The 16618-nt window shown below is 39.3% G+C and overlaps 1 protein-coding gene across 1 annotated transcript in view; it reads left to right on the forward strand.

Annotated features, from left to right (window-relative positions):
• The window catches only part of LOC142101539 (uncharacterized), an 84181-nt gene that overhangs the window by 46884 nt on the left and 20679 nt on the right, over positions 1 to 16618 (forward strand). The window contains exons 12-13 of the mRNA XM_075185992.1: positions 9010 to 9185; positions 10551 to 10673. Of these exons, the coding sequence (XP_075042093.1) occupies positions 9010 to 9185; positions 10551 to 10673 (299 nt within the window). The remainder of the gene's footprint in view (positions 1 to 9009; positions 9186 to 10550; positions 10674 to 16618) is intronic.

The raw sequence follows: 16618 nt of genomic DNA on the forward strand, positions 1-16618 counted from the left end.
GCACGCAGATGGCCAACTAGCTATTATTTAAAAGGACCAAGACAAGATATGATGTCTGCAGCTTCACCTTTAAATTGCCTAATTTATATCTGTTTATCTAAAGAGAAGTAATAATGTTGGCATAATATATGGTCGCTTCTTGGGAACACCACCAACCTGCGCAACCTTCTTTGGCAAAAGGAAGCCAATGGAAGCTATTGGTCCACATTTTCACTTTCCCCCACCACAATACAACTAAAAGATGGGGCCAACTATCAGGGCCACCATTGGCCGTCCTCGCTCATTACCCCTGGCAATGTTATATAGTGGGCTGCATGCTAAAATGGGCAGATAAATGGCACTTCTTACATCATATGTATTTTCTGCATCTAATGAGTTACATCTTATTATACAGTCATCACTGAACATTTTGACAGCTCATAGTGTAGTTTAAAGTAATTAATAGCCCCAGGACAGTCATTATGGTATTATGGTGATAGACATAACGTAAACACACTTATAATGAAGTATACGAGACATACACAGCCTAGGGTGAATTGGCTGCAGTATAAAGAAAATGATCAGGGAGGAAAATAAACCTGTTTCCATGTGACTATTACACAATGGGCTTCATGTAGAGTTGAAAGCAAACGTGACCTGAACATTGCATAAAATCGCTCACATGAATAAATCTATGTACACAAGCATATGCCAGACTTATGTCAGGTGTAACATGCATGTATTCTTATGCACCATAATAGTGTAGAGAAAGCGTAGAGAGAAAGTAGGGATAGCATAGAGATGTGACTAGACAGCGTTAGTAGTAAATGCAGAATTTGCATCACCCTATTTGTACACAATATAAAGCTCTAATGAAGTGTCTTATATACAAGAAAAGAACTCTGACAACATACATACATTACACAACCATATTTGTCTCCAATGAGATCTTATATAGTTCAATTCTAATGTGTTGAGGTACAGGGGGTAACCTGCACTTTACTCCTTTAGGCAGATAGTCCTTACATACCATCAAAAGGGAGCGCATATAGTCACATGACTTTTCAATGACACCTTATGCCCGTTAGTGAACTTTTATGTCCATAATCAAAACCAGTGCCGCTTTTTTGCTACAATTGACTTACTGCTCTCTCAAGTGTGTTGAAGGGAGGTGATTGTGATAGATGATTTTAATGTGGTTGTCTATGGGACAATCGATCGGTCGGCCTCTCCTGCCCCTTCCACCAGCTGCTCTGAGTTCTACAAATCTAAAGCACTGGCATCCCTTTTCAAACATTACCATCTTTTCGACTCCTGCAGGATCAGCTAACCCACCTCTAGAAAATTCACGTTTTATTCCTCGGTTCGTAATACATATTCTAGAAGAGATATGATTCTCCTTAGCCAAGAGTGAACACTTAAGCTCCAATCGACCCAAATTCATGCAATGGTATCGTCAGACCATTCCCCAATTTTTGTGGACCTGTACGATAGAGCCTCCCACCCCCACCCCCCACATGTAGTCCTAATGAATCCCTCCTTCATCATTTCCATTTCACCTAGCAACTACAGAATCTTTTAACAGATGTCTTTTCTTCTTAATGATCTCCCCGATATCTCCCATACAACTCTATGGGAAGCCCATAAGTCGGTTCTGCAGGGCATTTTATCAGCATGGCCTCATAGCACAAGAAGATATACGCCTCAAAGCGCTTATCTCTGGTCATTCAACTTCAAGACCTGGAGCGCTAAAATAAGTTATCTCCTGAATTAACTACCTTAGCTAAACTCATTAAGATTAGGTCTGATTTGAATCTCCGTCTTTTCGAATCCACTGCCAAGGCTCTGAAACGGCTGAAGCAGATGTTTTATGAGAAAGGAGATAAGGCGGATAAAATCTTTGCTCTGAAATTACTTTGGGTACCCTTACCTTTAGCCCAGATGTGATCGTCCGAGAATTCCCGCTCGTTTTATTCTAAGCCGTACAATTTGGATAGTCATATGCCAGGCCATGGCCCATCAGAGGATGCCATAGTCAACTTTATTAAGTGTGCCAAACTTCCTATGCTCCCCCATTCAGCTGCCCAACAGCTATTAAGGACATGTCTATAGATAAAATTTCTGAAGTTGTTAAAGCTCACAAGACCTCTAAAGCCCCTGGTCCTGACGGTTTCTCTTCATCCTATTACAAAAAAATATCCCATATTCTGGTTCCCCACCTCCACTCCATGTTTAATGCTGTTCTACAAAGTACTACTCTTTCCCTAAGACCAAATTGGAGGCCCGCATTGTGCTCATTCATAAGGAAAGACCCTTGTGATTTTGCTAGCAACAGGCCCATTTCTCTCCTCAATTTGGACATTAAGCTTTTTGCTAAAATACTAGCCACATGATTGAACAAAGTTATCCCGGACCTGGTCCACTGTGACCAGGTGACAGTCATCCCAGGTCGCCATGCCTGGCACAATACCCGTAGGGCGATAGATAGTATCAAGATCATAAACTGCAGACGCTCTACAGCGATAATGCTGCCACTAAATGCCTAAAACTGATTTCACTGGATTTAATGGAAATTTATGTTTCATGCTTCGAAGACTTATGGCGTTTAAACGGAATTCCTAACGGACATTGATGTTCTGTATATATCCCCTTCAGCTATGGTTCTAATCAATGGCTTCCTCTCTGATTCAATTTCTCTCTATAATGGGAACAGACAGCGTTGCTCTCTCTCCCCCCTGGTTTTCGCCCTTACTATGAGCCTTTGGCTGCGATGATTAGACAGAATAATGCTGTACTTGAACTGAGGGTGGGCCCTGGAAATTTAAAATCTCCCTATTCGCGGATGATATCATTTTGTCCCTTACGCACTGTCTGACTTCTTTGCCATTCCTCTATCAGCTTATGGAAGAATACGGTATCCTCTTGGGTTATACAATCAACTTTTCTGCATCTGAGGCCATGCCGCTACATATTTCCTCCCCACTCAAGACCCGTCTCCAATCATCTTTTGCTCTAAAGTGGGAAAAACATTAGGTAAAATAGTGTGGGATAGTCATTACTTCTCTTTATGACCGGTTGTATCAAGAGAACTTCCCCTGACTCCTCTCCAGAATTAAACAGGATCTTCTCATCTGGAAGGGATATATTATCTAGCAGATGAGAAGGATCATTGCTATTTACATGAATCTGATTGCTAAACGCCTCTATTTGTTCCAGACTCTTCCTGTTAAGGTGCCAGTTCAATATTTAAGGAATTACAATTCTTTCTGAAATTAATTTGGAACGATAAAACTCCCAGAATCTCCATAGCTATTCTTAAGAAACCTAGAATCCAGGGTGGTCAGGGAATTCTGGAGGTCAATATTTATTACTTTGCATCTTTGCTGCCCCCCTATCATACTATCGCTTGGATGAACTTGAAAACCCATTTTACTGGAGTTCACTTCATGGCATATTATCTCCCCTCCCTTAGACTTTGATTATCTATCTGGGTCTTTTATAGGTGCTGATTCAAATTGTCCTCCCATATATCCCTGCTGATCCCGCTATAGAACAATCCTGATTTATCTCCTGGGAAGTCATCTCCTCACTTCAAACAGTGGATTCATGTGGAGATCAGGGTGGTCCATGACCTACGCATTAATAATACTTGGACCTCCATGTCAGATAAAGAACAGAAATATCCACCTTTCCATCCCCTGTTTTTTAATTCTTCCAAGTTCGTAATTTTCTCATGTCCCTTCACCCTGCGAGCCCTCACCTATTTTGAATGGCACTGGGGTATGATCTTCTCTATCCATAATTGGATGCTTGAGCTTACCATTGATTCTCAGGGTCGCTATGAGCGAGAATGGGAAAAGGACTTGGGATCTCCTCCAGATGAGTCTTGCTGTGAGGAGGTTAGAGAAGGGAGTGCCAATAGCTCTATTTCCAGGAAATAAAGGAAACAGCTTACAAACTTTATTATAGGTGGTATTATTCCCCAGACCAACTTTTCAGAATGTTCCCTACATCCTGTCCTCGCATTGTCCCCTTCTGGGCCATGGTCCTCTATGTCCTTAATTATTTATCTGAACAACCACTGTCCAAGGATCCCTTGCACATCCTCCTCATCCCCCCAATATCCGATGAGAGCACTTATTCTAAAAAATGGATATCCCATGTCTTCGCTGCTGCCAATTCTTTATTAGCCAACCACTGGAAGATCCTACTACTGCACTGGCACTTAAAAACTATGTCTGGCAAATCGCAAACATGAAATGTATTTCATACTATCAAAATGACAAACTACACATGTTTGACCTTGCCTGGACTCTCTGGTATCTTAAGGAAAAGCCGTCACTGTTTTCCTCTGTTGGCCCTACCCTTCACATGATGAGGATTCAATACTTTCTCTGTCCAGGTTTTTGAGCTGCCTCTGGATCCTTCAGGCTGGACACGGTGCCTTTTGAGGTTAAATAATAACATTTACTATAATCAACACAAAAAATGATGGAAAAAATTTGTGTGTTTGTATTATGTCATTTATTGCACATGTTTTCACCTGTTTCCCAAAGAGTTTAAAAAGTAAATAAAAAAATAACTGTTTTATTGAAACTTCCAGATATAGTTCACATTATCTTCAATCAAACAGCTAGATAGGTGATCTTCAGGCGGTCAAGATAAGGCTCTGTAATCTTCCCATTAAACTATGCAGGTAAGATTTAGTGGAGTTAAATGTAAACTTGGATAACATCCAAAGCAGGTGTAAATCTGATATCCTATCTTTAAAAGGGTATTGTCTCAGATGGAAAAAAGTGCATTTAGATTGGTCTCTGCAGTTAGTGCTAGTTAATATTTGGTTCCACTATTTTGAAACTCAGTGATAGAGACAAGTTTCACTGAGTGAACCTCTATAATTGAAATTTAATATCACCAAGACCCCACTACAGCTGGAGTTCAAGACTGAAGATGTTTCTTAACATGGTGACAAGTAAGGAGAATTCTATCACTTTTATAGCAGTGTGAAGAGATAATTAACATTTTCAATACTGTTTTGCAAAATAGTTCTAAATTTGCCTGTGAAATTTTGCATTTTTTCCAGGCAGAATTTGGTCTTAATTGTTCCCAGTCTTACCCCAACCATACCAAAATATCTTACAAACATGGGTGTTGTAGTTTAGCAATAGCAAGTAAGTAAATGTTATACACTACTCATATGTATAAATATGGGTTATGCACAATATTTGGGACTAATGATGTGTGATAATAAGACATTATATTTTAGAAAATATCTATGTTTAAAGGTTTGGCACAGAAACGAAAAAAGAGGAAAATACAAAAAGGAAAAACTAATACAATAATCAAACACATATAATAGTTGTCCTTGGTTAAGGAAAACATTTTATTATAACTGGCAAATACTTTCGTTATTATTGGTAGTTATTTAATAATAGAGAAATATCATGGATTTATGTATTTTGCTGTTTATTATTTAGCAACTAAAGATAATTAGGATTCTCGCAACAAAAACATAGTAACGTCTTAGAAAGACATTGGGAGTTACTTATATAGGCAAATATAACGCAAAAGTACTTATAGTTTTTATCTCTCTTGAACTTAGTTGTGCACTATGCATTTTAAAAGCTTCATGTCTGCTTTGCATTTAACTGTGATCAATCTAAGATGAAATAGTGTCAGATTTGCATTCTCTACCTGTTTGCAATCCATGTACTGTAAGTACTGTGTAATGGGATCTTTAATTCATCCCTATGTCTACCATTAGATCAACTGCTTTTTTCTTAAATATTTGGCTGCGTTTCATTCTGTTAGCTTCAGTGCCAGTGTAAGCCCTGGTGACATACTCAGTGATACCCACCAATTCAGAAGTGGCATCCCCACTGCAATGCTTGCTACCTTGTCAGGCAGGTGGTGATGGAGCAATACTTGGCTCCTCTGACTGGGAGTGTGGTATTTGGTGGTGACATCATAGGAAGCACCACAATCCTAGCATAACACTGATATAGAGCATACTTGCCAACTCTCCCGAAATGTCCGGGAGACTCCCGCATTTTGCGAGAGTCTCCCGGACTCCCGGGCGAGTGTGGCAATCTCCCTGATCGGCAAAATTCAGTTTAAACGCCGTGATTCAGCCGGAATCGTGGCGTTTAGCCCCGCCCCCGCTGTAAAATGACGCGATTTGCGTCATCACGTCAAGGGTGCGGGGCCAAAATGACGCAATCTCGGCGCCCAGCCCCCTGTACGCCCACGTCCCAGCCGGCATCTCCCGGAAGCCAGAAAACAAATGTTGACAAGTATGATATAGAGGAACAGCAACCAGCAGCTTCACATGTAAGAAGCTGCTGGCTGCTTCTCCTTCAGAGTACGGCACCCCAGGGGCATAAAAATGATTAAATGAGTGATATTCCCTAGTCATTGGTAGCTCCAACTCTTACTTTTTATTTATATTATCTTCCCATGTACAGCAACTTGTTTGCTCCTCAAGTGATGCACAGCTCCCAATCACAGCCTGAGTTTACACAACCTACATGTGAATGGTAAAATATAGGCTATATGCATTCTCAAAAACATCTGTAGATCCTTGCAATGCCACAAGCTGATACAAAGCACAAAATCAGTTGCTTATGCCCAATCTACCTGATTTACATTCAGTTACTTTAACACTGACATTTTTTTTTAGTCAGAAACAAGATGTACATTATGCTTTCCCTTTTTCTTTCCCATACATTCCTTACCAACAGGTTTCAAAGAATGTAAAAAAAGAAAAGTTTCTAGTGATACTTACGCTCATCACAAAAGTCTCCACAAGTTTTAATTCCTATTTCTCCACCATGCACTTTTCCTTGCAACTTCCCCCAGAAACATAAATCTGCACCTAGTTTTGCTGGTTAACTAATATAATTATTTTTCTCTTAAAATACTGCTCAGTTTATATCTTAAATTAATCAGTACAGTGATTGTACATCAGAACTATTTTCATTACATATCACCTTTCAATATTTTATTTACATGGATATTTGTGCACATAGGGGTTTCTTAACCAACAACAAATATGCCTAATTGGTACATTGAAATTATAGGATAATCAGGAAACGCCTCAGTAAATGACCGCTCTTAAATTTCATTTAAATATCTTGTCCCAGAAAAAAGAAATCTTGTACCTCCTGTGAGAAGACGCTAAATTTTACTTACACCCTTCCTGCCAATTTTAGCACAGATCCACGAGCTTCCATAAAAACTGATGCATTTGTAAAAAAATATGGTCAGAACAGTTTTGAACACTCGTAAGTGACCTTCATCATCATCATCATCATTTATTTATATAGCGCCACTAATTCCGCAGCGCTGTACAGAGAACTCATTCACATCAGTCCCTGCCCCATTGGAGCTTACAGTCTAAATTCCCTAATATATACACACACTCACACAAAGACAGACAGAGAGGGAGACAGACAGAGACTAGGGTCAATTTTTTTTTTTTTTTGATTGCAGCCAATTAACCTACTAGTATGTTTTTGGAGTGTGGGAGGAAACCGGAGCACCCGGAGGAAACCCACGCAAACACAGGGAGAACATACAAACTCCACACAGATAAGGCCATGGTCGGGAATCGAACTCATGACCCCAGTGCTGTGAGGCAGACGTGCTAACCACTAGGCCACTGTGCTGACCTTCACTTTTGGTTCAATTTAGTCAGCTTTAATAAGCATACAAAGCTACATATTCTCATTTTTTTTTACTAAACAAAAATACTTTTTAATTGTCCTTTTTTAGATCATCTACATGTGTAAAAGGGGAATGCAGCACAGACAGATTAAAACAGCCTAAGTGCACTAGCCCTTAATGTGCAGCAAATGCAGCTTACAGAGGACATGCTGGGAAAAACTATTTCCCTTTTTGCTCAAGTTTAATAGACCTTCAGCCACAAAAACTACAGAAAGGGTTACATTGTCTATTTTTCCACCTAGGGAATGCCTAGGTGCCCACCAATATCCAATTTTTAGAACTGTTACAGGAAAATTAAATTGCAGAGCTGGCTTTTGAGGGCCACTGCACATGGCCCCATGCTTAATGGCTCTTTTGGTCCCATGGCAATACCGCGGACACAGAGTAATAAAAAAAATGCAGAGCTGCGGCTACCACCTTACGTACTGCAGCGTCATTAAGGAGAAGTGGCGGCTCTGCTTACACGAGAAAGGAGCAACTGAGTGCGTAACAGAACTGTTGGGAAGAGGAGCGAGGTAAAAGAAAGAGAACCAGAGGTAGAAAGAAACAGTGGAAGAAAAGAGAGAAACAGTGAGTGGGGAAAGAAAATGCTCATTTACCAGATAGGGGTGTCCCGCAATGGATATGGGTCCCACATTTACTAAGCTGACTCTGTCAATCAATGGTTTTTTTTTTTTGCAGGATTTGGGTCCAACTGTAAATGCATATGGTGGAAAACGTTAGGACTTTATGACCTCCATCAACTTTTAATTAGAACTTTTCCTTTTCCTCCTAAAATAATGCCTCATTTATCCTTATTTATGCTCTAAATTAATTATGAGAGTGAACAGTCTTTGGGACTGTCTTTATTGAATGTCTCTTGGCATGTTTGTATGCTTTAATTGCATCCTAAAAGGGTGCACCTATAAGGTGCAAAAGTCATTAAATTAATTTCTGATTGCTGATACCACCTTAGTATTCCTAAAATTCATGTCCTTTTGCATGAAAACAAGCTCGGTGGAGTCCTCGCTAAACAAGGAACACCTATTAAAAGTGATCTCTCCACCATTTTACCTCATTATATAACCTTGTCCAAAATTAATGTGAATGCCAACATCTTGGCCCGCAAATACTTGTCCTTTCTAGTATAAATAGATGCCTGGTGACACATGTCAATGGATTGTAAAAAGCTACTCTTGAAGCAGTTAAACTATGTGCATGTCCCTAGTAGTGGCCCAGTGAAGTAATAGGTTCTGACAAGTGTTTTGCTTAGTTGTGACTTATGCGACAATTTTACTATCAAGTGTCTTATTGTTGATTTCTCAGCCTGGGACAGGATAAAGTTCTGCTCTATGACAATAGCGCTGGTTGTTCTCTGTCTGTCCTTTCTGACATTACTCCAAAAGAGGAAGAGGAAACTTCCACCTGGTCCTCGAGCCCTACCAGTACTGGGCAATCTTCACCAGTTGGACACCAAAGACTTAGTAAAGTCACTGAAAGAGGTATGTGATAATATTGATGTCTGCTGGCCAAGACCAAATACAAACAATTAAAATTATTTATGTAGCAAATAGTCCACTAAACTATTATTTATATCACTGGACAATCTAGTAGTATTATATTATGTATACGTATATACAGAAAATAGTGGAGTCATGCTAGTAGCAGGGATATAGTCTTAATATTTGGAGACTGGCCAAAGTAAATTTTGAGGGTGTCTAGTTGGATCAGGAGTGTGTTCATCATCATTATACGTTAGTTATTAGGTGCCATGGAATCTGCATTTTTTTTTCTAATTTTTGAATCGATAATGTTATGAAGCAGGATGTCTTGATCATCTGGTACTTGAAGTTTCTTTACTATTCTGCTGTTTTCTACCAAATTGGCCCAATATTGCTTTGCCTGATATTAATCCGATATTGATCACATTTTGATTGAGCCAAAGTGAACAATATGGAAGGCTGAAGGCCACAGTAAGCATGTCTGGCCTTTTACTGGGTGACAACTCTGCAGGAGCTCCTCAAAAAGTGTTATTCAGGTTTTGCAATTTGGACATATATGGGCCTGATTCACCAAGGCAAGCATTCTGGACGCAACCCGAGTTTAGAATTATACGCACCTATTTAGGCTTTGCGTACTCCCAAATTCATCAAAGCATGGATCTCAAAATATGTGTGCTTTTGAAATCGGGGGCCGGTTTACTCAAGACGCTGTAGGATACGTCAAATACCTTTGTGGATTATAAATTTTCAAATGAACGCACAGGAAAAACTGAACTAATGACACCTGGTAATAAAGGCATTAATGATAGAACATTTTTTTTTTAAAAAAAAAAGTAGGGGGGTTTTTTCCATTTTTTTTCCCATTAAATACATTTATCAGGATGAGCATAAAATACATTTTTGCCAGTAAATGGAGGAAGTGCTATGTACATGCCCATAGCGGTTCCACCAGTTAGGAATCCATTGAAGACAGAGAGGCAGAGAGAAAGACAGTTGATGTCATCTCAGGCATTTTGCAGTTTAGTGTATTGAATAATGCTCCTGTTGTCATAGATGTCTATGGGGATAGTGGTGAGCTCCGTTAGTTAGGGTAAGGCCATAGAAATCTCCGATTTCTCTGGTGTTAACCCTTTCTTAAATAGCAAAAAGCGGTGAATGAACCTCTTGCCAGTGTTTACGCATTTTGATTCTTCACCACTTAATAAATACACCCCTTTGCCTTGAATTATTTCATCACATTTATCACTTTCAGGTATTGTTTTCTAAAAATAATTTGGTGTATATATTTATCTCCTACATTCTTTTCCAATATATCAACAAAACAGCTGAAAAACATATACGGTCCAGTCTTTACCATCAACCTAGGACCACGACCCAATGTAGTACTCTATGGCTACAAGGCAGTCAAAGAAGCTTTGGTGGAACAGGCAGATAATTTCAGTGGTAGAGGGGAGTTTCCTGCATTTCACAGATTCACAAAAGGAAACGGTAAGTTAATGTATGATTTTTTTGCTAAATATGTAACTTATTCTATTCTATAGGGCAACACAATGAAGAAACATTTTGTAAAACAGACACCAGTGATCTCCAAGTAGATCTCATTAAAGAGTTCTTCCACACTACTTATATTATATACTGTACATTTCCTCTGGCTAGAGAATTGTGGGTATATGTTTGCATCGTGTTATTCATACACCTAACAGACATATATACACCTAACTCCTTCAGATTGGTTTCTGATTGCTTTCACCACAGAGAGCACAGAGGCAGATTACAGTTTATATATATCAAGATACCACTTTAGTGCCTTGGAATCCCATACAATTTAAAACTCTGTAGATAAAACCTTACATTTACACAGTAGTACACAAAAGACTGTGGGGCTCATGTTGAGGTGAATGCACATTTTTGCAGTATAATCCACTTTTTTTTACTTCTGCACAAGTGCACAAAGCACTAGTTCGGAAACTAGTGGTTTGTATATCGCATGCTCAGATGTGAAAAGGCATATTATACACCAAAAATTGTGTGTTCAACTCTTCATGAGCCCCTGTATTTGCAGTATTCTCTATATTTTTATAATTTGAGGACAAGATTATCCCTCTTCCCGAACTCACTATTTTGTGCCCCACCTAATGTGTACCAATTCATTACACATAAAAAAAGAGAAAAAGAGGTTAGAGAGGACCCAGTTCAGCTACTATTGGTCCCTGATATTTAATGGTAGGCCTTATGCTCTAAGGAATGGTAGGCCTTATGACACTGGAAATATCAGCACTTAACCAGCCAACATAAATATGTTGGCAGGCTAAATTCTGACACTTCCATTGTGCAGACAGGTTGTCAATGTCGATAGTGTGATTGACAACATTTACAATGTCTCCAATCACAATGCCGACGTTAAAAGAACAATGCCGTCGAGTCCAGGGTATAGTTGCAGGTTAAGTGCCGACATTTCGGGTGTCAAAATTAGCACCTGCATCGGTTTTAAAGTGCATTTGATAAATGATCATTTACTAAAGACTAGAACGTAAGATAGATAGTGACACTGGCCTGTTTGCATCAACCCACAGTGAGAAAACTCACAAACTATCTTGTGCTGTAATTTTGCTAGCTTATCACCCAGTTCCTCTCACAACACATGAGAAACAAAAGTATGATAAACCCCATTAAAATGCTTAACGGCTGATGTCTCTCATATCAAACTAAACCCCCTATTACTGTATTTAACTTATCTAACTAAAGGACACAATACTTAATTGTGGCAAATAAATTAAGGAGTTTATATGTTAAACCAATATGGTGGTGGAGAAAATAGCAGGCAGTACGAAACAGGCCCAAACCAGATATCCCAACTAGGGTAAACTTTCCCTTCGGATGTTCACAATGTGGGTGGTTTAACAAACAGCATCTAGGCGCACATATCTACCTCACCGGGATCCCTTTTCCCAGGCACTACAGAACCCGCAACCCATCTGGGCTGAAAAGATTGTAATCACAAGCCAACCCACAGGGGTGGTACTTGCACCAAGCAAAAATAGGGACCCAAGGCCTACTGCCTTATGAACCGGTGGGGGGAGCCTCCCTCATTGCCAACTGGTACCACTTGGTGGCACCATTACGCCCCCTAGCCATGTTGGTGACACGTGGCCTATTGACCCAGGAAGTGATGGGGTACTACCCCCTGACTGCCTTGCTGGTGTGTGCTGCAGCCTGGCTGTGTTGCAGCCTAGCTAGTACACCCCAAATCTTGGGAATGCTCGGGGAAGCGCTGATGTAATGGCCATGATTCCAGTTGGATGGCGCAAGACCCAAGTAGAAGTGTTTCCTTGCACTGTGGGCCTTGTCAGGGTCCTTGGGGTGTGCTCACTTACCTTCCTGAACAGAGAGTGGGGCACACTACACTCAGGCACAGAAGTCAGGACTTCCTATTAAGCTGGGTTTAACCAATCATGTCCTTTTACACAGGTGACTAGTGATCATAGCACAATTTGGATGGTGGTACATAAATAAACCCTTATAAATTAATTAATTATTAATTAAATTCTAAGTAATAACTTTTAAATTCTTAATTATGTTCAAAACATTTGCTTACTACCTCTTTATTTATACCAAAAAATATTAAATTAATTTGAAAATCAACCTTTTCACCCCTAATGGAGATTCAAACCAGTAGCCTTAATTCCCACAAAACACCTTCTAGCGTGCTGAGCCACAAGTTATCATATTGATTTTCCAGCTTTCAATTTTTACATTTTAAAACAATCACATTGAATACTTTATAAGAAAATATATTTCATAATCATTCAGGGTCTAAAATATTGTATCCAAAAAAAAAATCAAATAAAAAATAAAAATAAAATAAAAATCATTTAAGAAAACATGCAATAATCTTGAACACAATCATACCATATTTAATTCAATTCTCGCATTTAGCCTCCTAATAAAAATGGAGTCCAATGAGAATATAGAGAATGCTTCTCTTCTGCACAACAAAGCAAAATGCCCCTCCCCTCTAACTATAAATTTAACTTTTTCAATAGCAGATATCTTACTCCATTGTACAACTCCTCCATGATTCTGAATAATATCTCTTGCAAGTCTATGTGCCCCATTCCCTTTAAGAATGTTTCTTCTATGCTCAAGAAAGTGCATATGTTCTGGACAAACAAACCACATATTGAATACCGTTTATCACATAGATAACAAATGTTGATTGGCAATTTAAGAAATCCTTTATCTCATAATTTTCTTTTGAAACAAAAGAACAAAATGTTTCTTTTCTATGTTGTACAAATGAGCAGATGATACGTACTGAAAGATATCAGTGCTGTCAGCTCTGCTCCAAAGAGCAGAGCTGGACACCGCATGTGTGGAGGGATCACACGATCCCTCCCGGTCACTCATCGCTCGCTCTCTGCAACTGCAGTTGCAGAGACAGAGCGGAGATGTCTGTGCACCTAAGCCTGCTCATGTTTCTTTGTTCCTGGATTACCTGCATGTTTCTGGCTGCTACTGCAAACTGGTTTCAGCTAAGTTATTTGCTGTATTTCAATATCATTTACCTGTTGTTTGGCAAGATCTGGAAGTCCATTGTTTCATTCAGCCTGAACTGTTTTCTGTTTATTTTGCCTTCCCTGGACTATACCTTTTCTTCAATAAACAGTTTAAACGTTTTTATCACGTGTCTGGCTCCATGGCTGTATTTAAGGAATCGGTTTTGAACAGAACCATAACACCGCTAATGCATTTCTATCAACCTACTTAACCTCTGAAAATGCATTTCTTAGTAAATAGTCGGGATAGCCCAATCATTAAATGAACAAAGGAAGCATACTGCCTGTTTATAAAAAGTTTCATTAGATGTACAACTTCTCTGCAGCCTTAACAGCTGCACTTTTGGGATGTTGTTTTTTCAGGATTCCAAATGACATCTTTTATAATTCAAAAAATGATTGTTGTCTACCTTCTTATGATATGTTTCTGTAACATTTCAATTACCTAATGTGATGCTACTTGGCAAACTCATGAATTTTAAACCAAATGTTATAAGTTGCTCAACAAACAAATTAGATCATGAAAAATCCCCTTTCAAAGCAAATAACAAATCATCAAAATATCTTCCACCGAGCACTAGGTTTGCCCCAAAAATGCTATCCAAAATATAATTTTTCTCGAACAGTCACATATATAAATTGGTAAATTTGGCAACGTTTGGGCCGAACGCAGTGCCCATGGCTGTACCATTTATTTAAAGTTAAAACTGAGTGTCAAAAATAAAGTAATTATTTGATAAAAAAAAAAGCATAATAGATTCCAACATAAACCTACACCGTGCCCCTTTTAGGTCACCATCCATTTCCCCAAAAATGTTTAACCGCATATATACCACCCTCATGAAGTATATTGGTATCTAAAGACTCAACATCGCGCATCAAAAAATGATAATCTGCCCATTGAATCGGGGAGATGAGATTAAGAAATTGTGTCTTTGATACCATAGGTACATGACGTGGGCCTTTATTTTAGAATCTACAATAGAGGAAACGATTGGAAGTAAGAGGCCCAACACCAGAAATAATAGGCTGTCCTGGAGGTGATACCTGTGACTTATGAATTTTCTGTAAATAATAAAATGTGGGTATAGCAGGGTGAGCTATAAAAAGAAAGCACATATCTTCTCTGGATATTGCCCCATCTCTTACCCCTTTTGCAAAGAAAGATTTAAACTTCTCAAGAATTTGACTGATTGGATTGAACTTCAGTTTGAAATAGCATCCCTCATTATTCAACTGTCTTATTGCTTCATTAGGTAATCAATACTATTTAAAACTACAACTCCACCACCTTTGTCCACCGGTTTAATGATAATTGTAGAACCTTTTATCAACCTATTCAGTGCTTTTCCCTTTTGGGGATTAAGATTATCTTTCAAAAGTTCCTACTTAGCCTTCGTAGAGATCTTCTGAAAATCATTCAGTGTAGTGGTATAAAAGACATCTATAGATGCAGTTTTGTACTGCCTAGGATAGAACTCATTATATGTGTAAAAATCAGTAATTCTGAATTGTTAGACAGACCCATGTTTTCCTCCTGAAAAGATTCTAAGATCTTTGCCTGCAATATTATCCATTCTCTTATCATCTCCCGTCATAACTATTGCAACCTCCTGCTAACTGGCATTTCTTCACACCCATATATCCACACTTCGGGTGTGGTACGAATTAATGGCATAGGTGTAAACGACAGTGATTTTTTGTTATTCCCAACCCCAACCGTAACGCTAACCCTAAGTGTAAGAGTTAGGTGGTATGTGAATTAGCATTGCCTCTTTAAAAAGACTGATACAGAGGTCGCAATTTCAAATGATGTCAAAAGATGCTGCCATTCTTACTACTGATCGGGATTTGGTATGACACTGTCGGGGACTTCTTGTGTCATTGTTAAGGTCAGTCATCATTTATTATCAGTCAGGCAAGGGACTTTCGTTTTTGTGGGTTTGTGGCAGTCACTGTCTGTGTTATCAGCACCGTTAAAGTGACTACCACCGCACACTTCAATCCATCTTAAATGCTGCTGCAAAATTGATCTTCCTCTTTCACTGCTCAACATCTGCTGTACCACTTTGCAAATGCCTACATTGGCTTCCTGTGTCCTCCAGAATCATATTCAAATTTCTCACCCTTACCTGCAAAGCCCTCAACAACACTACCCCTGCATACATTTCAAATCTCATATCAAAATACTCTCACTCCTGCCCTCTTTGATCTACCTCTGACCTTCGCCTTGTCACATCTCTGATAACCACCTCTCACTCTCGCCTACAAGACACCTCCCGTGCTGCTCTCCACTTGCGGAACTCCCTACCCGCTCAATCACACTTTCTCACAGCCTTCAAATGTTTACCACCAAGTTGATTGTATGAGCAAAACAGGGAATGTGATGGAATCCCCCCCCCCCGTTATGTTCTAACAATATTGGTGGCTTTATCAGAAATCACATATCCTCGGGAGAGTCCAAACAGGATAAGCCATGTTGCAATGACATCCCTTAGTTTTTCAAACAGGTTGTCAGCGGTATGACCTCTGATCTGCGCCTTGTCTCGTCTCTGATAACCACCTATCACTCCTGCCTTCAAGACTTCTCCCGTGCTGCACCCCACTTATAGAATTCCCTCCCATGCTCAATCAGACTTTCTCACAGCCTTCAAATCTTTAGATGCTTTTTGAAAACCCATCTTTAGAGGTGACCTTATCCCTGATAACACTATTCACACTAATGCACCCTCACAACTGTCCCAATCTCCACTCTGAGCCACATTTGCTCCTCTTGTTTCAACTGTGCCCTCTCCCACTTAGAATGTAAGCTCTTTAATAAGCATGGTCCTTCATACCCTTTGTTTTCATGTCTGCTTTTATTTTGTCTACTTTGTA

Source organism: Mixophyes fleayi, chromosome 9, assembly GCF_038048845.1.
Source record: "Mixophyes fleayi isolate aMixFle1 chromosome 9, aMixFle1.hap1, whole genome shotgun sequence".
Taxonomy (NCBI): domain Eukaryota; kingdom Metazoa; phylum Chordata; class Amphibia; order Anura; family Limnodynastidae; genus Mixophyes; species Mixophyes fleayi.